Consider the following 27440-nt stretch of genomic DNA (forward strand, 5'->3'; position numbering starts at 1 on the left):
GTATAACACTATTGGGGTATTCACATGGTCTGCTATTAGTCATATTGTCATAATGTCCTAATATATTATAATTGCTGTTGTTGTGTTTTAAACAAAAAAATATATTATTTCATGACAAAACAATAAACATAGTTCAAATAGTGTTATTAGTTTAGAACTTTTTTGTTCTAAACTATCATAATATATTAAGACATTATGACAATATGACCAAATAGTAGACCATGTGAATACCCCATATATGTTATTTAATTCCTTACTAAGTTATTTTACTATCACTCAGTAAATAACGTCACTAAACAAACTCAGTTTTTGGGACACATTTTCCCCGTTTTAGGAATTTGAAAATAAATAATGTCAAAAATTTGAATGCCATTGATTTAAGGATATCTCAGTCTATATAAGCTCCAAATTTTGTTATGATATTTTCAACCGTTAAAATTTTACATTAATTAAAATTTTATATTTTTATTCGTTGAAAAACACCATATTATAACTTTTTTAGTTTTTAAGGTAAATGATGTCTCATAAATTTATAAAATTATTTAGTTTTTCTAAAATAAATTTGATGGGTTCCACCAATATCAAATACTTATATAAAACGCCTTTAGATACTCCCCAGAAGTTAAACAAACTTTGCCCCCTTTTACGTTTTTTCATATATTGCATGCAATTATAATGGATTTTTTTCGATTTGTTTAAAAATTTGAGACCTTACTTGCCCCCAAAAACACATCATCACCAACCATGTGAAATTTCTTAACAATATCTCAAATAGTTTCCGAGATAACGAATTATTTCCAAAACAAAAAACGTTTCTAAACTACTGTGCCTTGAATTATAACTGCAATTCTAACATCTTTATGAAAATAGTATTTTTAAGACAACAACTGCAACTTCAAATAAATTTATTTCAATATAAGTACTTTCATTATAATCATGTATCTTCATATATTTGTGGCAACACTACCATTTAACTCAAAACTTTTTGTTTTTCTCTTAACTTTTTTGGTAGTATACCACTATTTAAACTATAATTTCAGTTTATTTTAACATTTCCATTTCTTTATTTTCTTTTTTTTTATTAATTAAAAATTATATTATATACCAAATTACATATATATGTGTAACTACTACTACCACTACTCCTATTACGGCTACTGTCTTTAACTCTTTTTTTCATGTTACTTTATGTTTGATTTATTATGTTTCATTTTCTTACGTGTACTATCAAAACAACAAAAAAAATTACAAAAAATAAATGGAATATATAAAAAAATAAAATTTTATATATAAACTGAAAAAAAAACTACGCAGCTTGCACGGAGCATGATCGTGAGTACACGTTTTCATTTTAATCAATCTTTGTTTTCTTTCTTGCTTTTATTATTATTAAAAAAAAAAGAATTTAACTTAATATTACTTACTTACTAAGTTTTTCGTTTTGTGTGCAACAAATACAAAGTGTATTGCAAAGAAAGAAAATGGGAATACGAGTACAATTAAGAAAGTAACAAAAAAGAACGAAGTATAAGTTAAGGGGTTTCACAGTTAACAGTTATACTTATGCTTACATACATATATGAGAGTTTTATGTAATAAAATAAAGCATAATTTCAGGATGAATGATGGATTTAAAGGAAATTTTAATGTTTTTAATTATTTTTGTAAAAATCTTGATTTACTTTAAAAAAAAATACTAATGATTTAGAAATTTCTTATTAAGCACTAATATTAGATATGATTTTGATGTCTGCAGTAGTATCAATTATATAAATAAAATTTTCGAAGACCTTGTTTTCGTTCCGAATAATTACTGATATGTTCTAAATAAAACGAGATATATTTTATTAACCTTCCGTTACTCGCAACTGATCTATTTTTTTATATTGTATTTTTTTATAGTAAATTTTTTTAAACACCCTAAATTTTAAGCTATTTTTTGATAAAAATATATTTATACTGCAATTTTATTTGTATAATTCCTTTAATTACTTCGAATTTAATATTGTTTATATATTTTCGAAATAAAAAAAGTGAAGAGATTATTTTCAAACGCGACTTTCTTTTATTGATATCAATTTGATACATTGCGACTAGTCTCGATTGAAAATGATTGCGTCTAACGGAGGGTTAAAATGGATGCATTAATTTAGTTTATTCACAATTGCACAATTTAATTCTGAAATTTGTCCACTATGAGAATACGCTACTTTCAATATACTTTCCTAAAAATCCTTTTCTTTTGAACACAGGATATTGAACCAAAAAATAATTGTAATTCGTCTGGAATATCGTTTGGTTGGTTGTCACATAATAACTTTCTTTTTTCAAATACCTCCTCATCTGTTTTACAGGCCGTATTTGGAGTAATAATTTTGATATCAAAATTTCAAAGGCTTATAATAGAAAACTAATCAATGGCAATAGCAAATTATCAAACATTTTTTAATATTGGGTATATGACATAAAAATGTGGGATTTACAATAGATGGCGTTTTTATACCCTTCACCTTCGTGACAAGGGTATATATAAGTTTGTCCTTCTGTTTGTAATTTCTACATTTTTCATTTCCGACCCTATAAAGTATATATATTCTGGATCCTTATAGATAGCAGAGTCGATTAAGCAATGTCCGTCTGTCCGTCTGTCTGTCCGTCTGTCTGTTGAAATCAATTTTCTGAAGACCCCAGATATCTTCGGGATCCAAATCTTCAATAATTCTGTCAGACATGCTTTCGAGAATTTTGCTATTTAAAATCAGCAAAATCGGTCCACAAATGGCTGAGATATCAGGAAAAAACCAAGACAACCTTTTTTACCTATACCTGGATTACTAAGACATTAATATAGACAATATGGATATCTAATGATAGATATTTCAAAGACATTTGCAACGATGAATATAAGACCATAGTAAGATGGACCTACAATGGGTCAAAATTTAAAATTTAAAAAAAAAATTAAAATAACAATCGAAACAATTTTTTTTTCCAAAAAATGAAAAAAACAACAACAACAAAATATTTAAAATTTTGAAGTATAATTTGGTGAAGGGTATATAAGATTCGGCACAGCCGAATATACCACTCTTACTTGTTTTTTTTTTTTTTTTTCGAAAATGTCGAGTTTTATAAAAACGAATCGTCATATGCGGGAAGATTTGCTTCACTTCTTCAATTTGAAAAAAATTTGCCGCTGAAACACACCGAATACTCACCAAAGCTTATGGTGAATATGTTCCATCGGTTTCAATGTCCGAGAGTTGGTTTGTGCGGTTCAGAAGTTGTGATTTTAACACGGAATACAAAGAGGCCAGTCAAACAAGTTTGAAGACCAAGAATTGGAGGCATTACTGCATGATGATTGTTGTCAAACTCATCAAAAGCTTGCAAAATCATTGGGAGCTACTACAGCAGCCATTTTCAAAGATTTTCAAGCACCAGGATTCATTCAAAAGCAGGAAATTTAGATACCATAGGAATTGAAGCCGACAGACTGTGAACAGAAAATCGTTTTTACACCAAATCATTCCGTAATCATGAATCCATTACTGTAACCAAAGCCTAAAAGATCGTATGTGAAGGTGGAACAAAGGGATCCAATCTATTATATGCTGCTTAAATCTGACCAGACCATCACAGGGAACCTGTACCGAACGCAACTGATACGCTTGAAGCGATCATTGACCGAAAAATGCCCACAATATGCGGCCTGAATTCCATCATGACAACGCTAAGCCACATGTTGCAATACCGGTTTCAAAGTATTTAGAAAGAACAGGTTGGGAAGTTATGCCTGACCCGCTTTATAGTCCAGACCTTGCCCCTTCCTACTACTATTTGTTTCGATCGATGCAGAACGCTCTCTCTGGGATACGTTTCACTTTGGAACAGATTATCCGATATTGGCTTGATTTGTCCATGGCCTCAAAAGATGAATAGTTCTTCGCACGTTGAAACCAATGAAACACATTCACCATAAGCTTCGGTGAGCAAAAGTGCTTCAACAGCACTTTTTTAAAATATATTCGACATTTTCGAAGCAGAAAAAAACTTTGTTGTTTACACTATAACGTTCAATAACTAAGTGATAATAAATGACAGATATGTACCCTTCAAAATGACAAATAAATTATTAAAAACAAATACCGTGTTCAAGAATTACACACAATAAATTACATTGTGCGTAATTTTTGAGTCATGTAAATATAACCATATACGGATACCACTACTTGATAAAAGACCAAAAAGACCCAGTTTTGCCCAAAGTCATGCACTTTTTTTATGGACCCCCAAAGATTTGGGGCCTCGGTGTCATTTTTGCAAAAAGAGTGATCATTTTCTCAGGCTCATATCTAGCAAACAGTTCCGAATTTTGATTTACTCTTTGAGGCAAAGTTTTCAGAATTCATCCTCCTACGTTATCTTAAAACACGCAGCCAACATGTATAAAAAATTAAGTGATAATTTAGTTTATTCAGTTACTCAGCGAAACTGTGAAACCCCTAACTACTGAATTTTCCAATACTTTGCTCTTAATACCTTTTCTGTTAATCTTAATAAAACTTTGTTTATTTATCTTTAATTTCACTTACTAAATGTTCTTTTTTTATTCCTATACATTTGAAAATACATAATCACACATTTGCTTATTTAATTTACCAATTTATTCATTTATTTAAACATATTTAACTACACAATAATAAATAATGATTCAATTTGTTAAACTAATAAAGCTTTAAATACATATTGCGTTTTATTATTCTTCTAATTATTATAAATATAATTTTAAATTTTATCCTTAAAACAACAACAACTACTTCATGTTCTATATCCTTTTCCGTTTTACTCATCTACATGGTTTTATACTGTTAATTGATTGTTATTTGTTTAACAAAAAAAATGGAAAAAAAAACTACTAAACTAAAGAGTTAACAAATATTGGTGATTATTAATTGTTTATTTGCATTTTATTAAATATTTGGCATAAAAATTTTATTTGAAACTTGAATTGAGAACGAACAAATATAAAACAAAATAAATATTTATTTTATATATAAATTTATTTCTTTTATAAAAAATTTTTATTTGAATTTATTAAATCGTTTGTTTGTTGTTGGTTTTATTCGTTTGAATTTTGTTTGTCACAACGTATGTATTTGAATTGGCTATTTTAATTATTATTGTGAGAAAAAACAACTAACCAAATAAATTAAAAATTTAAAACAAAAAAAAAACTAAAATGTTTCTTCTTGTTTTTCTCTTTTTGTTTTTAATTAAAAATAATAAAAAAAAAAACAGAGCTGAGAAATATGTATTTTTAATACTTTGCCGGGCATTTAATACTTTTGTTTAAACGCTGTGGCAAATTGCCCCATAAACATTTTAACGCATCGTTAAATTTACAATTTCTTTTTGGTCACAGCTCAATAAATGTGTTAAGACTGCGGCATAATGAAGTTATATAGATGCTTAAATGTTTATGATAACAAAACAGTAAAAAAAAAATGCTGTAAACAATAAGTTTATTCATTATTTATGTACAGGGTTGAATAAATATTAAATTGTTTGGGTTAATTTAAAACAGTTAAGGACATACACATATACCTTGCACTGTGATAAATTTGCGACAAAAATAAGTGGAAAAAACTATGTAAATTCTGAATTTATAGTTCGAAATTATTTTTATAAAACTTCTAACGGCTATAGAAGAGGTACAGTCGAGTTTAAACTTTGAATTTAGACCTTATAAGATATCAGGAGGCGGTGTCATAAGGCCCCAAACATACTTCTAGTCTGGTTATTTACTAATAGTGGATCCCAAACTTTCCAGATTTTTTGACATTTTCTTTTATAGATAAAAAGATCTAAATATTTGTCGTAGAACCAAATAAATATATATTCTGGGTGCTCATAAGATTCTACAACGATCTACACCATTTCCAATTGTATTTCAGAAGTTTCTAATTGTATTTCAGAAATTTCCAATTGAATTTCAGAAATTTCTAATTATATTTCAGAAAATTCCAATTCAATTTCAGAAATTTCCATTTATATTTCAGAAATTTCCATTTATATTTCAGAAATTTCCTATTATATTTCAGAAATTTCTAATTATATTTCAGAATTTTCTAATTATATTTCAGAATTTTCCATTTATATTTCAGAAATTTCTAATTGTATTTCAGAAATTTCCAATTGTATTTCAGAATTTTCCAATTGTATTTCAGAAATTTCCATTTGTATTTCAGAATTTTTATTTTATACTTAAAAAGTTACCAATTGTATTTCAGAATTTTCCAATTGTATTTCAGAAATATCCATTTGTATTTCAGAAAATTCTAATAGCAATACCAATGGATATTTCTGAAATACAAATAGAAAATTCTGAAATACAATCGGAAAATTCTGAAATACAATTAGAAACATTTTAAATATAAATTAAAAATTTTGAAATACAAATGGAAATTTCTGAAATACAATTGGAAAATTCTGAAATACAATTGGAAATTTCTGAAATACAATTAGAAATTTCTGAAATATAAATGGAAAATTCTGAAATATAATTAGAAAATTCTGAAATATAATTAGAAATTTCTGAAATATAAATGGAATATTCTGAAATATAATTAGAAAATTCTGAAATATAATTAGAAATTTCTGAAATATAATTGGAAATTTCTGAAATATAAATGGAAATTTCTGAAATTGAATTGGAATTTTTTTAAATATAATTAGAAATTTCTGAAATTCAATTGGAAACTTCTGAAATACAATTGGAAATGGTGTAGTATGTCCAAAGGAGCTAGCTGACATTAATTTTTCACAAATACTCTATGGTGACAAGGTTTGTTTGGTATTGAAACTGGGCAACATGAGTCCACGATAGCACCTATCCCTCATACAAATGTCCACCCGAAATACTATTTAAGCAGTTATTAATATGCTAATTATGCAACAATCCTGATCAAATTTTGCACAATTTAGTTCTAAGTTCTCTGAAATTATACAGTAAATTATGGAGAAAATCGACCAACATAGTCCCCATATAAAGTCACCATCAGAAAATGACATAAAATTTCATAATTGTCTTACAATAAATAATATCGTCATGAAATTGGACATATACAAGTTTTTATACCCTTCACCATGAATGGCAAGGGTATATATAAGTTTGTCATTCCGTTTGTAATTTCTACATTTTTCACAAATTATAAATATTCTGGATCGTTATAGATAGCGAAGTCGATATAGCCATGTCCATCTGTATGTCTGTATGTTGAAATCAACTTTCCGTAGTCCCTAACTAACTTACATACATGATTCATACATCGATATGTCAGGAATTCTTCCGGCTTCGGTTGCTATTTAAAATCGACAAAATCGGCCCACAAATGGCTGAGATATAAGGAAAAAACCGGGAAAGCCTAGATTTTTGGCCAATTTTTTATCTATAAATCGATTACTAAGTCATTAATAAAGACAATGTGGATATCTAAGGATAGATATTTCAAAGTCTATTGCAACCAATGGGTCAAAATCGGGAAAATATTTTTTAACCCGAATTTTTTTCATCAAAAATTTGTTTTGTCATAAGTTATTTATTTTTAACAAATTATTTTTTAAAAATAAAAAAAAAAAACAAATTAAAAAAAAAATTTGGAAAAAACTTTTTAAAAAAAAAATTAAAAAACAATTTGGAAAAAAAAAATTCTAAAAACTTTTTTAATAAAAAAAAAAAAATATCGAAAAAAAATTTAAATTTTGTTTACCTAAAAAGACCGAAACCGTTTAACCAGTAAACCGATTTTTTCAAAAACACACTTTTTCGGTTAAACCAGAAACCGGTTTTTCAAATTTGTCAGTTTTTTGGACACTCTAGTACCATACGAATTGAAACAGAGAGACGATTTTTCATGTCCGAGATGATGCTTGTACACTAAAAAAGAAAATCGTTTGTGCACCAAATCATTACTTGCAATGAAAAATGGATTCATTACTATAACCCGAAGCTTAATAAATCATATGTGAAGCCCGGCCAACCAGCCGAATAGCACCTAAGAAATTTATCCATGACGCAAAGGTAATTCTCTGTGTTTTGTGAGAGCAAAAGGGTCCTATCTATTATGAGCTGCTGAAATATGGCCAGACCATCACAGACTTGAAACCGTTATATTTCACCATGACAACGCTCGGCCACATTATGCAATATCTGTTAAAAACTATTTATAATGAAATGATTTGGGAAGTTTTCTCCCATCATTTGTATAGTGCAGAACGCTCTCACTTTGGAACAGAGTATCCGATATTGGTTTGATTCGTTCCTGGCCTCAAAAGATGAGGAAAAATGTCATAGCTAACAATAGCCAATACTTTGAATAAATTTATATTGCACAAATGTTTAAAATAAAAGCTAAAAATTTAAAAATAAAAATCAAGCATTTTTAAGGCATACACCCAATAAATTTAAATATTGTTATTACTGCAAGGACCAGAGTCCTCCATATATTTAATATAAATTTAAAATATAACCCAAATTTTCCCTAAAGGCATAGCTGTATTCAAATTATTTAGCAGAGAGAATTTTTTAGGAATTGTGGGATTTTCAATAACAAATCTCAAGATTTTATCAAATATAATATTTCGAACTAATAGTTCTATATAAATTTAAAATTTCATTGAAAAACATTTCTAAAAAAAAGCACAAAAACTTAGCTGAAAATAGTTATTAAGAATCGTATATATTTTTGAAAAGAAGACACAATTTTCTACACTTTGATATAAAATATGTCTATCTTATCGTTTTCACTAGTCTCATTAATGGCTTCAGAATATACAACTCTCAGTAAAATAACTTTATAGTTTTCTTGCATTTTTGGTAATGCAGTAGTCGGTAATGTGGTGAATTAAAATATATATATATATATATTATATGCTGTCATTTCTAAATGACTGGTCTGAATTTTTACATAGACATAGCACAGTGGTTTCAATGATGGACCACACAGGCGCAGAGAGGTCTCAAAATAGAACATGCTAAATTTTTAAACTTTAACGATTTGCGCTTCGTCCAAAATCAAAGATTTTAATATATTATTAAAGCCCTTGATTACACCAATATGGGCGCATGCTATTTATCTCTTATAGTTATTGAGTTATATGCATTTGAAAATTTAAATATCAGAATTTCACCCTGTTTTTCATATTATCTAAAACAATTTGTTACCAATTTCAATAAAATGTTTCCTATTAACTGGTTAAACAGTAAATAAAAAAATCATATGAAAAATGTTCAAAGTAATATATTTTACGAGTCCAAAATTAATCGATGAAAAATTTCATAAATGAGAAAATTTAAAATTTTTGTCCGAAAAAGAACTTTTACTTCCTAGAAAAAAGTTTCTTAGGAAACTTGCAATGTGTTTATATTTTTTGGAAATACAACTCAACAGAGACAGCTCTCAAATAAAAAAAAAACACCTCAAATTCAGTAAAAAGAGTTTTCCTAGGCCCTTCCGAATTTAACCTATTTTTTATAAACATTTTGAATTTAGCATAAGTGTTTTAAAACTCAATAGCTGGGATTCCAAAATGGATAAAAGTTTTAGATATTATGGAGTATTACAAATCATTCATATTATTTTTTTACCAGCCCAAGACCAAATGTGAACTTTCAGAGCCGAATTCCAAAACTAAGAAAATTGGAATTCTTATTAGTTTTTTTTGCAAATTTTCTGAATTGCTATTCCTAGTACATTTATTTCCGCTTTTAGATAACAAGCGTAACAAATTTAATTGCAATATACTAACGAACCAACCTTTTATTGAATATTATATATTTATGAATTCCCCCATTTTACAGTTTATGTCTAAAAATGCAATATTTTTGAATATTTCGGAGCAAAATATTTTTCAGAATTTTACAAACGACTTTCATCAAAATGAACTCCCTTATTTATTGGTTTTAAAGTTAAATACTTATTACAGACATTTTGAATTTCATCGATTTTTAGTCAACAACTTGAATGTAAATTTTGAGCACTGTGGTTCCAAATTCAAATCTAACTGGACAAAATTATTGATTGGCATTGTTATTGGATAAATCCTATTGTTTAAATAGCTCTGGAGTTTTCGACTTACTAAAATATAATTTTTTAACTGCAAAAATTTGGAATACTAAATTAAAATAAAAGGTTTAGCAAAAAATCCTTTAAGTAGACAAATTTTCATACATTTTCAACAAAGTCATAATTGGTAATAAAATTAAAGAATAGAAGAGATGGGGTGGGATTATTTTGAATATAGACAGATTTCAATGATACAATAAAAGTGACCCCCTCGGCTTAGTAGAAATTTATACAGCTTGTAACTTGTACAAATATGGACAGATTTCAATGAATGAGACTAACGCAAGTGAGAAGGTAAATAAATTCCAGTTTATGTTACCATGTTATATTGGTGTATGACTTAAAAATTGTGGGATATTTTGGTCGTTTTTCGGCCAATGCTCGCTTCAAATCAATCAGTTGCATTCGGTACAGGTTCCTTGTTATGGTCTGGCCAGATTTCAGCAGGTCATAATAAATAGGACCCTTTTGCTCCCACCAAATGCAGAAAATTACCTTAGCGCCATGGATATTTGGCTTTGGTGTCGATTCAGCTGGTTGATCGAGTTTCTCTTACGCCTCGGGTTATTAATCGCTACACTTTTCATCGCAAATAATGTTTAGGTACAGAGTTCAAGCAGCATTTTAGATATTAAAATCGTCTGTCAAATTCTCTGAGCTTCAATTCGAATTGTAACCAATTTCCCAGCTTTTTGATCAATCGTTTGAAATTGCTGATTGAGTAGCTCCTAATGATTATGCAAGCTCTTGTTGAGTTTGGCAACAATCTGTATGGAGTAATGCTTCCAATTCTTTGACTTCAAACTTTTGACCTGTGCGATCTTTGTCTTCCAAGTCAAAATCACCACTTCAGAAACAGATGGTGCTTCAGCGGCACTTTTTTTAAATTAAAGAAGCAAAGCGACTTAATAACTTGACAAAAATTATTAAGTATTTAAAAATTGAGGGGTCATCATCAAAACCTAAACTCGAATACTGCTCTCCTACAGCTATGTGAATACCGTTTGCTTTGCTTTGCTTTGAAGTAGTCACGATGTTAATCATTATAAGACAATTATGAATGTTCAAGTCATTTTGTGAGGGGTGCCTTGTAGAGAAAAAAGTTTACCGATTTTCGCCAACAACAGAAAGTATTTGTGGAAAATTTTAGCCGGTATGAGCCCTATCGTGTTTTCAGCAGACATACAGACGGACAGACTGACATAGCTAGATCTTCCTATAATTGTTTGAGGACCCGGAATATATATACTTTTTGAGTCTACGACCAATATTTCGATATGTTACAAACGGAATGACAAAATCAATATACCCTGGCGTTATTGAGAAAAAGTATTAATTACATTCCAAGGAATAAATGAAAAGAAATCCATTAAATTAGAAAATTGTTTGTAACTAAAAAACAACATAAATGCAAAGTATTTAAAAAAAAAAAAAAAAAAAACTTAAACATATTTCTCTGCTCTTTACATTTATTTTACTTATCTACCCCCCAGCACATTTTCGCACAAGATAATATTTTCTAATACGAATATTTTGTTTAATATTATTTTAAAAAATTTACAAGACAATTAATAAAATTCTTTAAGCAAATTTTTAATTTTCCAAAGAAATCTCCTTTACTATCATCCAACAAACAGGGTGGATCAATGCCAAATACATCGAGCAGTGTACCATTTTTACTATCATCCAGCATGCAATCGATTCGCTCCAGACGCACCTCAACTGTACTGTCATCGGGACCACTGGGTTCGGGATCGGGTCTGCTACAGCAGCTAGGCAGTGGCATGGTAAGACAATTTACTTCAGTTTCTGGTACAACCAGTCCCTTAGTACCCATATTGCAAGTTAATAATCAACGACAAAATGTCCGAAAGTGTCCGTCACTCAATATAACATTTAGTCAATAAATGGAAATCTAAACAAACTTTTAAAAAAAAAACACAAATAAATTACAAACTAAAAAAATAAGTGAAAACAAACTCTTGATATTAAATTGAATTGAATTAAATGGTTGTAATTGTAATTTTTTCAAACATACAAACAAACAAAATTGAAAAATAACTATATTTTACATTAAAAAAATATAAATAAATTAAAACGGAATAAAAAAAGGATTTCATTAACTACTTACCAAAACCATAATAATAAATTTTAATATTCTAACAAATATAAAAGGTATTTTTTAACAAATCACTAAACGATTTAGACAAATCACTATTTAAATAACAACAAATGTTTTTTAACTTCAAATCTCGATCATATTAAACAAAAAAGGTATTTTATTTTTTAAATTATTAATATTCAAACAACAGAAAATAAACTATTAATAATAGATGATTGATTTTAAATCATTTATGGCCAAAAATTAAACTAAACAATTTTAAATGAGGGGCAGAGGGTAAAAAAGATTTTTATTAATTTTTTTTTTTTTTTATTTTAACTTAATTATACTATAAGATTTTTAAAAATATTTTCAACTTACCTATTGTACTATTAAAAAAACAAATTTTTATTATGTATATGTTAGATTTTTTTTAAAGTTGAATTTAATTTAAATGTTCCCTGATTGTTATTTAGACAAAATAAAAATTTTAAATATTGAATAAATATCAATTTAGTAGTTTGATCTTTTTTTTATAAATATTTATGTACAATTGATGATGTTTTGTAAATAGAAATGGAAAAAATCCTAGAACTAAACAAATGCTTTCAGATAATTATTAGATTAAAATTAAAAAACTGTTTTGAAAATGAGTACGAATGTGTGATCGGCCTTACTGTTGCGATTGGTTTTCGAGACAAAGAGAACGAGCTGCAGTGTCTAATGTACATACATATTTATGTGTTTGCATTGAACGTAAGAAGCGGGAAAAAGATGCAGTAAAGAGGCCTTCCTAAAGGGCTTATTTTGCGAAAGTGCCTACTGTGACGTAAAAACACTTAGTAAGTATTTTTTACTCAAACCGAATTTTTATACCCTTCACCGGGTATATATAAGTTTGTCAATCCATTTGTAATTTCTACATTTTTCATTTCCGACCCTATAAAGTATATATATTCTGGATCCTTATAGATAGCGGAGTCGATTAAGTCATGTCCGTCTGTCTGTCTGTTGAAATCAATTTTCTGAAGACCCCAGATATCTTCGGGATCCAAATCTTCAATAATTCTGTCAGACATGCTTTCGAGAAGTTTGATATTTAAAATCAGCAAAATCGGTCCACAAATGGCTGAGATATGAGGAAAAAACCAAGACAACCTCGATTTTTTACCTATTTTTGACCTATATCTGGATTACTATGACATTAATATAGACAATATGGATATCTAATGATAGATATTTCAAAGACATTTGCAACGACGTATATAAGACCATAGTAAGATGGACCTACAATGGGTCAAAATCGAAAACCCGAATTAAAAAAAAATTTAAAATTTAAAAAAAAAAATTTTAAATTTTAAATTTTAAAAAAAAATTTTAAATTTGAAAAATTTCGAAAAAAAAAATCGAAAAAATTTTTTTTCCAAAAAATGAAAAATACAACTGGAAAAAAAATTAAATTTTGTTTACCTAAAAATATTTAAAATTTTTAAGTATAACTTGGTGAAGGGTATATAAGAGTCGGCCAAGCCGAATATAGCAATCTTAATTGTTTTTTTTAAATTGGCCATATTTGGATAGGACTGGTGGTGACATTTTCGCTTAAGTGAGCCAAATTTTTCTTTACATACTTTTGCATTAAGTTATCGTTCCGGATCATATAAAAAATCTATATAGTCCCGAAGATAATTTCTACAAAAGAAAAAATATATGGGCTTTTTTAAGAAAAAACGTAAAAAATACGGCCCTCATATTTTAAAAATAAATTTCGACCTTCCGTAGGCCCGCCATATCTAAAAAACCATAAAAAGATCGAGCAAAATTAAAAAAAAAATAAATCAATAAACCTGAATATCAACTAATAGAGATAACCTACACGCATATTTTTTGTAGATCTTCTCAAGGACTATTTATATTTAAAACTTCAGCTCATTCGGATCATAAATGAATTTTTGGCGATTTTTTTAAAAATTTTGAGACCCAAGGTGACCAACTTTGAGGGGCAACGCACTGGCCCGCATTAGCGCTAGGAAGCTGAACAAACGTAAATCAATCAGAAACACCTCAGCTCAAACCATGTGAAATTTCGTACCAATATCTCCAATAGTTCCCAAGATACCGAATTATTTCCAAACAAAAAGTTTCTAAACCACTGTGCGTTGAAGGTCTGTAAGCACACTTTCCTCATAATGTCTGCATAGGAACCTAATTGAAGATCTGCTGAAACCAGCCATTAAAGATTGTTATTGAAGCAAATATTCTTAATGAATTCAGCATAAAACCTAAAGAATAAACTTTAAAGTGTCACATGTGAAGTTTTATATATAAAAAACTATTTCACGCGAACTTCACAACGTCAAATGTTATAAACGACTAAATCTGTTGGAAGATTTGTTCCTCTGCTTTCATGTAATGTTTTATAATAAACAGTGCAAAACTAATTTTATTATAGAGGGACAACATATATGAATATTTGCAAAACCAAGCATGTTAGAATTTTAAATAAATGTTTGAAGATTTTGAAATGCAATTTTGAATGTGTATGAAGGTTTTTAGAAGGAGAAGTAAAGCCCTTCTAGAACATTTTCTGTAAGTTGGCAGAATGGAATGGGTATCGGATCTTACATAATGTGTAAACAGATCATTTAGAAGGCATAAAAAGTAAAGCCCTATAAATTTGTCCCGGTAGATTCTACTTTTAAAATCTTATTTACATGTGTAATAGGGAGAACTAAAATTTTTGGACTAAACAAAAGTAAACACTTATAACCCAGTAAGAACCAAAGCCCCAAAAATTCAAGCACTTGAACATTTTGTTGGAATTTTACTTGAATGCAAATGTAATTATACTTTAACCATGAAAAATATTTGAAAATTTATTTATTTTTCAAACAAAAAACATATGGCTTGAATTTATGTTTCCTTTTTGCTGGAGAATGCTATTGAAATAAAGTGTAATACAACTGTAATTCAATTGCTTGACTATAATTCAAGGCTTGAATTACACTTGCTTTCAACTTGAATTCAAGTAAAAATGCTTATTGGGAATTCGATGGTATTATACTTCCCAACAAAAACTTAGTAATGGCCTGCAATAACTCAATAACTTACTTTACAATGATTACAAAATACCGTCTGCAACACCTTCGAAAAATCTAAATATCTGTTCTAAATTGGAACAAAGGGCCGTAACGAAATTCTTCTATCGTGATCTGTTAGGCCAAGTTCTTTCTGTATCACTAATTTTGGATTCTAGTTGCCTTCTCCAGTCAATTCCTATCTTTGATCGGTCATTATGAGGCCTTCTCAAAATATGGCCAACCCAGCTCCATTTGCTCTATGCAATTCTATGCGGATTTTAGTTTCGCCTGTTCATTGCCAAAGGTCTCTGTTGGTAACCATATTCGGCCAAAATATTCGCAATATTTTTCTCAAACAGCTATTAATGAATATTTGCTGGGATTGCAGTAGAGTTCCAGGACTCACATCCATATAGCAGGGTGAATCAAACATTTGAGAAGAAAAAGCGGAGCTTAGTTTTTACATGTATTTGTGGTGACTTCCATAGTCTTTGCAATAATCCAAATGACTGTTTTGCCTTTCTTATACGATATGCAATATCTTCTCTTCTCCTGTGGTGGATATGAAGCCTCCTAAAGCTGGGTTTCCACATACACCGTAATCGGCGCCGATAACGAAAACTGAAACTGAAAAACGTTGGTGTTCGTCACCGTATGAGTGCTTTTCGGAAGTGGACCTTATATGGGAGCTATGAGCAATTATGGACCGATCACCATGAAATTAGGTCGAGTGATTTGTGTCTATATAAAAGTTTACAGTGTTGAATTTTGTGAGTATACCAAAATTTTTAAGCGATTTATGCACGTTAAAGTGATTTTCGGAAGCGGGTCTATATGGGAGCTATGACTAATTAAGGACCGATCGTAACAAAATTTGTTGACATGAATTTTGTATATATAAATCTTATTTGGAGCGTAATTTGTGGAGATACATGTATAAATTAAACATTTATGACCGATAAAGTCCAATTTCGGAAGGACATTTGTATGGGGGCTAGGTGAAAGAATGGACCGATATCAGCCAGTTTCAATAGGCTTGGTCCTTGGGCCGAAAAAATAATATGTACCAAATTTGATCGAAATATCTTCAAAATTGCGACCTGTACTCTGCGCACAAGGTTTACATGGACAGCCAGCCAGCCGACCAGACGGTCGGACGGACGGACGGACATCGTTCCGAAAGTGATTCTAAGTCGATCGGTATACCTTAAGGTGGGTGTTAGACTAATATTTTTGGGCGTTACAAACATCTGCACAAACGCATTATACCCTCCCCACTATGGTGGTGTAGGGTATAATAATTAAAATAATTTCGTTCCTACAGCACCGAAAACAACCCACTTGAAGTGGTTTTCAACACCAGATGCCAGCTGATGTATCTGCTGCAATTTGGCAAATATCATCAGCGTAGTCAAGATCCTCCAGAAAATCATGTACTGGCTCTTCTAATACGGGTTGATTGCTGCATAACTGAGTTCGATTCAATATTGAATAACAGCGGAGATAGGATACATCCCTATTGTACCCAAGTGCTTATACCAATTGGGTTGCTTAACATGCGTTCATGTAGTACATGCCATACAAAGCTCTGATAAGGTCGATTAGCTCAGATGGAATTCCCTTGCATGGAAGTGCGTGCGAAATTGCCTGATGGTGGATTGTATTAAATGCTATTGTGAAGTCTATAAATTTCAAATATAGTGGAGATCACCATTCCACCGACTTCTCTATGAGCCGTAGGTAATTTACATGATCGGTGTGGTCTAAAACCAGCTTGCTCATTTTGAAGATCTGCAGAAATTGATGATGACAGTCTAGCATTATGTTCGCTAACACCTTATTAATCATGGTTAAAGAAGTAATACCCCGCCAGTTCTTGCATTTTGTTAAGTCTCCCTTCTTGGGTAGTTTAATTATTCACTTAGTTCAATAGCAAAAGAGTGGGTCCATTCTGATAATAGGTCTGAGTATTTCAGCACTAAGAGTCGAATCAGCCTTAAGGAGTTCAGGATTGATGTTGCCTGCGGCTGGTACCTTTATATTCTTCAGTGCACGTATAGCATTGGTGATCTCAGTTTCGTCTGGTCAAATCGTACTCATGTTGGATCTGATTTGATATAAAGTACAGTGACAGTTGTGGAACAGTATGCTGGCATAATAGTCGGACCACTCCACGGACGAAGCAGTTCATCCTATCGGGTCCTTAAGGGGATATGTGGTTGAACGGGGGTTCCCTGATATCTCCTTTGCAGTTTTTTACAAAACTTCGATGTGTATTGACAGCTGTCTGGGCTTCTGTGCCCATATTTTCCATCCAAACCCGTTTGTCTCGTCGCGAACTTCGTTTCACCAGGCAATCTAAACTGGAATACTGAGCATGTAGGATAGACTTAGAATCTCCTGTTCTAGCAACATTAATGCCATCTTTAAATTGTCTTATATCTTCAATAAGTTGCCAAGTAGCGTCAGAAATCCACACTTTACGCTTAGGTTGAGGATGCCCAAGATGTTAATTATGCATTTTATAGCATTCCATTGCCCTTTGTTGCTGTTCGGAACATTTTCATAGCGAGTTCGTAGAGAGCATACATAACGTTTGAGAGTATTTGGGAATTTCAATTTGGATACATCGTATCGTCTTGGCAAAGAATGTGTTGTTTATCGCTGGATTGCAGATATCCTTGATCGTAACTCTCCTACAAGTAGATGGTGGTCTGCACATCCAGTAATGAACCACGACACTTCTTGCTTGTAGTCAATTTGGGTTTCTGTTCGTGGTCGGGGGAAATCCAGGTTACTTTATGCACGCCTCTGTGTTGAAAGATAGTGCCACCGATAGTAAGACCAGTGCTCGCACATATTCCGGTAAATTCATTTTCCAAAGTCCATGAGTCTCAATATTCGTGTTAACTGGGCTCACCTGTGCTAGGAGTGTCTCTTATTATCTGTTCCAGGAGGCTGTAGAAGTCTTCTTTGTCGTTGGGGTCTGAGACTTCAGAGAGGATGTCGCATTGAATGCGTGTTCTGTTACATGCCCGGGTGTGAAGGCGGATGGAAGTAATCCTATCAGAATGAAGCTTCCATGCCATTAGAGCACTCTTGGTCTCTATAGAAAGAAGAAAACCTACGCCGCTCAATCGAGGGAGCCCACTTGCCTTGCCAGAATATAAAAAGGTAGTGTCACCTTCAGTTGTTATTGCGCCATAATCAGGCCCCCGGTTTCACATAAACCGAGGAAGAGAAGGTTATAATTTTTGAACTCCTTGCATATTGAACCAATCTTGATGGTTCCAGAAGCGTTCTAATATTCCATGTTCTGCATCGTGGCCTTCATTTACAGCTAAACGTCGTCAACAGTTGGGGTTTCTGTAATCCGGAGAGTTTGAGATGAACCGATGATTTGCCAATCGCATCCGATTCTGGTATTAATATTGCTGATTGGAGCCTCCAGACATGCTTTTTTCAACTAGTTGAGTGGCGCCAATTACTCGCCACGTCATTCCAAGGATATTTGAAGGGTATTTAAAGGAGCTCTAAACGAGACCCCCGAGACTCTTCCCTTGAGACCGCTGATTTGTCCGTGACTGGTTATTTCATTCACAGCATCCCAGCATAACTACTGGGGTTACCACTATCCGCTTGATAGCATTCAGCTATGCCTCCCAATGTATGTGATTTTACATATTACATGCTACTTAGCCGCCACTTGTACACTATAAATGTATCCAAAATATTGTTAGCTATGACCTTTTCCCATCTTTCTGGCAACATATGGATTCCGCGCCGAAATAACTGCTCATTTGTTATCCGACTCCAACTGTGACATTAGTGCTTCTACCCAGCTATCTATAAGGATAAATAGTGCACCATAGATGCACTACACAGCGTTTATATTTATTTTCGACTGCCTTCTGATGGCCCATTGGAATTTCGGAAGAACTACAGCATAACATAATCCTTACTCTTCTCAATATTATTTTAAAATTTGTGGTATTTTCATTTGGTTTCATTACTTTAACTAAAGATTTCGATTTCACGCTTGCTTAAGTGTAGTTCACTTCGGGAGTTCTGGACCATCAGCTGAAATGTGTTTAAGATGGGGGAATTTTTATTTAATTTTAGTTTAGCCAAGACCGCATTTTTTCTGATGCAAATGCTGGCGTTTTTCTTCTAATCCTTATTAAATTGATCCAATATGTTGGCTTAATATTTGCCATTGATTGTTTTGAATATAGTTGAATGCGTACATCCAAAAAAACGGTTGCCTTGATTTTAACCCTCCTTGGACTTCTTCGGCGCCGATTCACCCCGAAAAACCCACTGTTTTGACTGCTGACAGACACACCAAGGTTTCGAAATGGCACAAAAACGCATCCATATTGCGATTGCGTTTGGTGTCAGTTGTGAGCAAACGCCCATCTCGGGGAAAAGTTTTTAATACCCAAGTGATTATTCAAAATTAAAACCTATAGGAAAATGAAGCCTATGGCTTCCACAATCTCTAGTACTTTCAATCCCAGATCGGCCGACAACATATCGTGAATTTCTTCAATTGTTTCGGGTGTAGAGACCTAAGCTGGGTGTCCAGAACGTTCGCCATCTTCCGTGCTCGTAGGGCCACAACGAAAATCAGTAAACCTTTATTTACCATTGAACTTGATGGTGCAGAGTTCCCATAGTATTTATCAAGCTTAGCCTTTATTTGAGTGATGGTTTTTTTTTCCAAAAAAAAAAACGAAATTCACTTTTTTCCATTATCTCCTCATACGGTAGTCTGCTATCAATGGCTGTCAAACAAAACCAAATGACGCAGCTTGTTAAAATTTTGACAGGAGTCAACTGACAGATGCCTGTTAACCGCATTCGTACCTAAAGTATTTGTTTAGTTTTAGGCTCAAAACAAGTTCATTTACAAACATCAATATTTTTTCCAACAAAAAAACAAATTATAAATAATTCCACAAATAAAAATTTCCCCAAAAAAACCTAAAATTATTTTAAATATTTTTGTGAGTGTATATAAATAACAATTTATTTTCCTAATTTAAAAAACTAAATTTTTTAAACAAAATCCCTATAATTATATAAATATGTAACCATTTTAATTTCATGATAATAAAATACAATACATTTTAACAACATGTGTTCCTTCCTCGCAAAAGTGCACACGTAATTGTTTATAATAACAATATCAAAAAATAATAAACACAATAAATAATAATTTCATGGAATTAAAGAGATTGACATTAAATAAATATTATTATTAACACTCCAGTTTACTGTTTATCTAGGAAATGTTTCAATTAACACTTAAACACAATCATATGAAGCACTATTTGTTTAAAGCAAAAAGTGTTTAGAAAAAATTTTAAATATTTTTTTATTGTTAGGTTTCTAGAAATAATTACATGGTTAATAAGAATTATAGTTCAATTAAAATAAATTAGAGGATTTTTTTTTGTTTGTAAATATGTATTTGATAATAAGGATTTAATTTATATAATGCATAATTCTTATTAACTGTTTATTTTTATTTCAATTAATTTAATTAAGGCTTAAAGTGGACATGTAATGAAATTATAAATTAAATTTTCATAGAACAAATTTCTAGTGTCAAATATTAAAATATTCTATACGATATTCTAGCTGGAATTCATGAATTAAATCGCTCATTTTAACGACAGTTACTACTTCATTTTCTCAATCGTTAAAATGCTCGATTTCATTCATGAACGACACAAAACTAATTCTAATGGCCACTGAATCTAAAATTCGTTAAATAAAAATTGGCATAGACGGAAAATGCCCTTTTGATCATGAACACTTTTTGCCTAAAACTATTTTACAATTTAAATCTTTGATATTTATTATATAATTTAATTTTTTTTGTTCATTAATATAATGACTTCTCCCCCCTCCCATTTTATAAATCCATTTAATTTAGACAAAATTCAAATGAAGAACAAATATTTTAAATAAAGCACAATTCATAATTATTTTCAGCTTTTTGTAGAATTATTTTACTGTAAATATTTATTATGTTTCATTTCGTGAATAAAAATCAAAACCAAATAAATATTATCCATTAGTATTAAATTTATTTGTAAATATTAAATCACTAAAACAAAATACATATTTGCTTTAAATTTTACACCTGTAAAAATGTTTATTGAAATATTTGAATATTTTAATTGCATGCCCCAATATTGTTTTATTTATTTATTTTTGGTAAATTTCAATTAATTTAAATTGATTTATATTTATTTGTTTTCAATCTGTTTAACTAACATTAACATGCACTCAAATAATAATTTAGTTAAATGCAAATACGTTAATTTATTTATATAAATTTAATTATTTAATTTCATTAAAAAACTCCATTTAATATTGTTGTAAACTTTAAATACAAGTATAATGTTTATTTTTAGTAATGATGCTAAAGCTTTAGTATCCCTCGTTTTCCGAGTTTTATACTATTTAATATGAAACAACGTGATAATCGATGCCCCATTTTTTTAAAATTAAAATATAACTTGATACGTTCCCTAATTCATTCGTTCTCTAATTAGTATAGGGTTATCTTATTAGTCCATTTCACCACTCATACATCTATTAGTCCATGGTGATACCACGGTACATTGCTCAGACAGAGTCCTTAATATATAACCAATCCAAATTCATGAAATACATCAGATACCATGTTGATCACTTGTTTTCTCACCAACCCGTAAAATAAACACCTAGATGCCCCGTTACAGATACCAACAAAGAGATATAACTCATAGACATTCTCTGAAGTCTAAGTATTCTGGAGATTACATTTGCATTCCGAATTTACTATCATAGTTCCCATTATGTGTTGTTCATTGGCCTGATATATCCTTATATATTTCCAAACATATACAAATTCATCAGAACTCATTCATCAAATGCATCAGATGCCACTCTGATCATTTATTCTCTCTCCAACCCGTAACAGTGATCTCAAATGTATTCAACGCCTTCCTGCTTATTCTCATCTCCAAAGATCCAAAATAAGTCATTGTATTCAACATGTAGATTCCCAGGTTACTGATACCACCAAAGATATATATGTATCTCCTAGTTTTTCTCTGAAGTCTAAGTATTCAGGTGATTACATTTTCATTTCAAATTTACTATAATAGTTCCCAGTATGTCATGTTTATTGGCCTAATACGTCCCTATATATTCCCAAACATATATACGACCCAAATTGATCAGTCAACGACAAGAAAGGCAGGCAATGACAAGGAATCCTATGGCGAATCTACTGTCTGCAACTGTCCTAATCCTAATATCTACCAGAAAACCTAAAGTATAAAAGTTTAACTCGCTTTGTTATACCAGCAATAAAATTTTATCAAATATTGCAGTCTGGATTTTAACAATTCATAGACAGATTCTTTACGATAGAGTTAATATTTTATTCTTACTAAATCTTAAATATTCAGAATCTTTAAATGGTGCCAATTGTTTTTAACAAATACAGTGAAATTAGGTGTAGACATAACTTGAGATTTTCCTCTGTATCGTAAACAAATATATCCATCAGGGCATATGTGACCGTTTTACTTATATATCCTCTTTAGACCTGAACATGGACCGACTGAGATTATTATTATTATTATTAGAGAGGCTTCACGCACTGTGAACCATAGAATCTTGTGTGCAGGTTTAAAGGTTCATCATAACAGATTTAGGCTGCGTATGAAGCCAATTATTCTATATGATGAGAGATCAATTACATCTCTCATCACTGCCAGCATTGGTTAGTCGCATGGAATATCTTCAGAGGTTTCAGCACGAAGTTCACAAAACCTACATTACCTAAAACCACAGTATCCGGTAAATAACCCAGTAAGTATTCTCAAGTCACCCTTTCCGAGTGATAGCAGCAATTGAGATCAACGTTTGCACAGAATAATGAATAATGTCTAAGGACTGGTAAATTACCCCAAAATCGGAACCAATTCATTCGTTCCATAGTGTGATGCCAAAGATCGGTTCTGGGCCTATGAACGAGAGTTGGGAACCTCTATTGGGTACCCATGAGGGTCACGTAGTACGTTCATTACCAGCGTGGCCAGGTATCCAGTACAAAATGAGTTCATTGTGCGTACCGAGTTCATTCAAAGATGTCCAGAAGTCCATAACAACACCAGACCTTACTTCATATTATGATAAGGCTACAAGAGCAGCCTGGCTATAGAACATAACACATATCCTAGTATTCTTCAATATCTTTCTTAAACATTTATTAGAATATATAAGAATGGCGTAAATCTCTGCCTGAAATATAGATGGGAATTTACCCATTTGAATATCTCTTTGACAATTTGGCCCATAAATACGAGACCCAGTGACACCATTAACCTGTTTGAAACCATCGGTAAACCACAGTAATGGAAATACTGATGAGACGACTGAGATAGTAGACTCTTATGTGCTGTTTTTCTATAGCAAACGAGTACTTTGAGTGGAAATTTAACATGTGTTTTGTTATTGTAACAAAAACAAAATACATGTAAAATTTCCACTCAAAGCACTCGTTCGCTATAGAAAAACAGCACATTAATGTATTTTTTCTACTTTCTGGTGTACAAATAAAATACGCGTTTGTTTTTAGGTTTAGTCTATCTCTATTCCATCTTTAACGTCTTCAAAATAGAAGAATTTCCCTTTTTTCCTCGTCTAAACCTTGATTTTTGGACCAAATGATTTTGAGAAGAGCAAAACACTTCAGTTTTCTGCCCCAATATTTTATTAAAAAGGTGTTACTATATCCAGGTTCTTAAGGATCCCGGCGCTGTTATACCTCTACCTGATTTATTTAAGGATTAATGGTGCAGCATAGTCTGCCTACAAGACTTTTTACACAATACTTACGCTTACATTAATGACTTTTTCGACTGTCTTCTGGTATTGGTCAGCATAGAGTAGTTCCTCAGCCGCTCATCCACAATATGAAATATATGTCGGCTGTTCCTTGGCGATTTTGTTGACTTACTTTCTCCGCAGTAGTTGCGGATCTCTTCATTTCGTTTTCCATCCATCAACTAAAATGTTTGCTTGCTTTCGTGAGTAGACTTTGAAGAGAATATTGGAATGAACTCTCTGGCTATTCGCCGAAAATTAGTTTCAACTATCTTATATGCAACATCCCTTTGATGTTTACCTTGTTGGGTTTTTCTCTTTCTTCACATTTTCATATCACTTATCAGGGGTTCAGGGTATCTCCATAGAAGGCCACAAAATAATAACCTCATTTAGAATTATTGATTGAAAAATATGTGGACCATTTGAACGATATTTGTAGCTAGTACCCTACTATTTCCACTGGCTCTCTTGTAAAAATAACGAGTTACCCATTCCATATATTTGTATATGTCAATTAAATTGATCACTATGTTGCTCAAACTGATGGATCGAAAATTATATATCCTTCTTAGTTTTTTTCCAAAAAAAAAAATATACTTCTTTTAAAGATTCTGGCAGTCTTATCAACCATGAAGTTAATATCAACGAAGCCTTTGTGTACTATATCCCCTCTGTTGTATAATTAGGGTCACATACTTATGCCTGTCAGTAACTTACTGTTAAAGATCACGGCGATCCTATCAATGCACATTTAATAAAAATGGAGTATAACTCTCCAGTCCGTATTCTATCTTGCTACAGGTCAGTTATTCGTATTTTATGCACCCTTATATGTTGAAAATATCTCGTGTGATATATTAAACTTATTTCTGTTGAATTCTATGTCGATATCAACGTATATATAGGATTTATGCTCGTTAAAGTAATTTTCGGAAGTGGGCCTTATATGGGAGCGATCATCATAAAATTAGGAACATGTCTTCCGTATATAAAAATTATTTGGAGCAAAATTTGTGTATATACATATATCAATTAAACATTTATGACCGATAAAGTCCTATTTCGGGAGGACATTTGTATGGAGGCCAATTTCAATAGACTTTGTCCTTGGGCCAAAACAAATGCATGTATCAAATTTGATCAAAATGTCTTCAAATGCGCAGCCGTACTTAGGGCACAAGCTTTATACGGACTTTGTTCAATTGACTCAGAAAGTGATTCAGAGATCTTTTCATCATTGATTAATGAACTGATTCCATTATTGTTCCAAATAATGGATGAATGAAGCTGACAATTTCAGACAAAAATCATTGGTCGCAATTTAAAACTAGATCGAGTACTGTGGAAATAATGAAGTTTTAATACTCACCACCTAAAAGATGGGGGTTATATTGAGTTTGTCATTCCATTTGTAACATACGGAAATATTGGTTGTATAACCAAAAAGTATATTGTTACGAAATTGCACTATCAATTTGAATTTAACAGTCTGTACCGACTGTTTGCAACATTCATCATGTTTGTAAACATTTCCATCAATAGAAACTTCTACTTATCAACAATGTTGATAACACGCTGCTATTAACATTTGACATGTTTATAAGTATAACAACATTAACTGTTAATGCTGCTAAACATTAACATTATAGCTGCTAAAAGCTCTAGAAATAAAACATTCTAGTTTGAAACTACTAGAAGATGGCACTGTGTGTATATATAGGCATTATTAGACTTAACATCTACTGTATTTCCAGTATGTTATAAGTGTGTATTAAAAGAGAGTGACTATTTAAATTGTTGTTTAAATTTAAATAAATAAAGAGTTTAACAAATTTTAAACATTTTATTTGCAATTAAAAGAATACGGTTTGTTCAAAAGAAATAAACCACCAAGGAAATGTGCATCTGCTGTTGGCATAATAGGGCCTCGATAAAAGGATATACGTGGATGACATTTTCCCCAAATATTCAATTGTATAAAAAACAAGTAAGAGTCTATATTCGGCCGTGCCGAATCTTGAATACCCTCCACCTAAATATGATGGTATAACAACTGAAATAATATAACAATTGTTAGTAAGACTAGTTTACGCAGAAGATATTTGATTTCAAATTTACAAACAAATTTTATCTAATTCAGCAATTTATAATTTAAATTTCTATTAGAACGTATGAAATTTAATAATTTATTAATACGTTTGGATCAACATTTTTCCTTTTTAACCTCAAGTGAAAAAACAGAGTATAAAAAAGGGTATACAAATGGGACTTATATGGGAGATATGAATCGATTGTCATAAAATATTTAAACGTGATTTTTATGTATTTATGTGGGAGCTGTTGCCAAATATGGACCTATATTCACAAAATTCAGTAGTAGATTTTAAAAATTACTGATCTGTGTACTATTTTGGTTCAATATATGGAAACTATGACCTAGTATTTGAGTGCTATTTTTGTACAATTTCATATAAACAACGCCATTAACAAGAGTGGAGCTATGACGAATTATGAACCAATATTTAAAAAATCCTGTAGTACGAATCTTGGATACAAATTACTGATCGGTGTACAATTTTGGTTCAGTACAGATTATTTTTAATATTTGTGCAGATTATTGTGTTTTCCGGAAGTGGTTTTTATATGGAGGCTATGACCAATTATGGGCCTATCATCGTAACATTTGGTACATCGATTTTTATATACATATATTGAACAAATTTGTTTCGAATTTCAACCTGATAACTATATATTTGTGAGGAATTTATGAGGAGTTTAGTGATTTTCGGGAGTGGACCTTATATGGGAGCTATGGTTAAATATGGACCGATATTCACAGTAGTATGATTGCTGAATACAAATTACTGATTTGTGCGTAATTTCATTCAGATATCGATTTGTTTTAAATATTTATTAAGGTTAATACCTTTTTCGGAAATGGGCCTTATAGGGGAGCTATGACCAATTATCGGCCAATCTGCGTAATATTTGGTACAGTAATTTCGATATATATACTTATTATTTGTATCGAATTTTAGCATGATAAAGCTATTTATAAAAGACTTATGAGTACTTAACTGATTTTCAGAAGTGGACCTTATATGGGAGCTATGGTCAAATATGGACCGATATTCACAATTTCTAAATATAAATTAGAGATTTGTATAAAATTTTGTTTTGATAATTATATTTTTCAGATATTTATGTAGGTTAATGTTTTTTTCGGAAGTGGTC

At 31.0% G+C, this 27440-nt stretch overlaps 1 protein-coding gene across 2 annotated transcripts in view; it reads left to right on the top strand.

The window, feature by feature from the left end:
• bma (SCY1-like protein bma) overlaps positions 1–12036 on the top strand; it is a 130225-nt gene extending 118189 nt beyond the window's left edge. The window contains exon 18 of one of the 2 annotated variants that reach the window (XM_065505368.1): positions 11735–12036. In XM_065505368.1, coding sequence (XP_065361440.1) covers positions 11735–12034 — 300 coding nt within the window. In that variant the 3' untranslated portion in view covers positions 12035–12036. The remainder of the gene's footprint in view (positions 1–11734) is intronic. The other variant, XM_065505367.1, reaches the window with a different exon arrangement.
• The last annotated feature ends 15404 nt before the right edge of the window (positions 12037–27440 follow it).

The sequence above is a fragment of the Calliphora vicina genome, chromosome 3, assembly GCF_958450345.1.
Source record: "Calliphora vicina chromosome 3, idCalVici1.1, whole genome shotgun sequence".
NCBI classification, from domain to species: Eukaryota; Metazoa; Arthropoda; class Insecta; order Diptera; family Calliphoridae; genus Calliphora; species Calliphora vicina.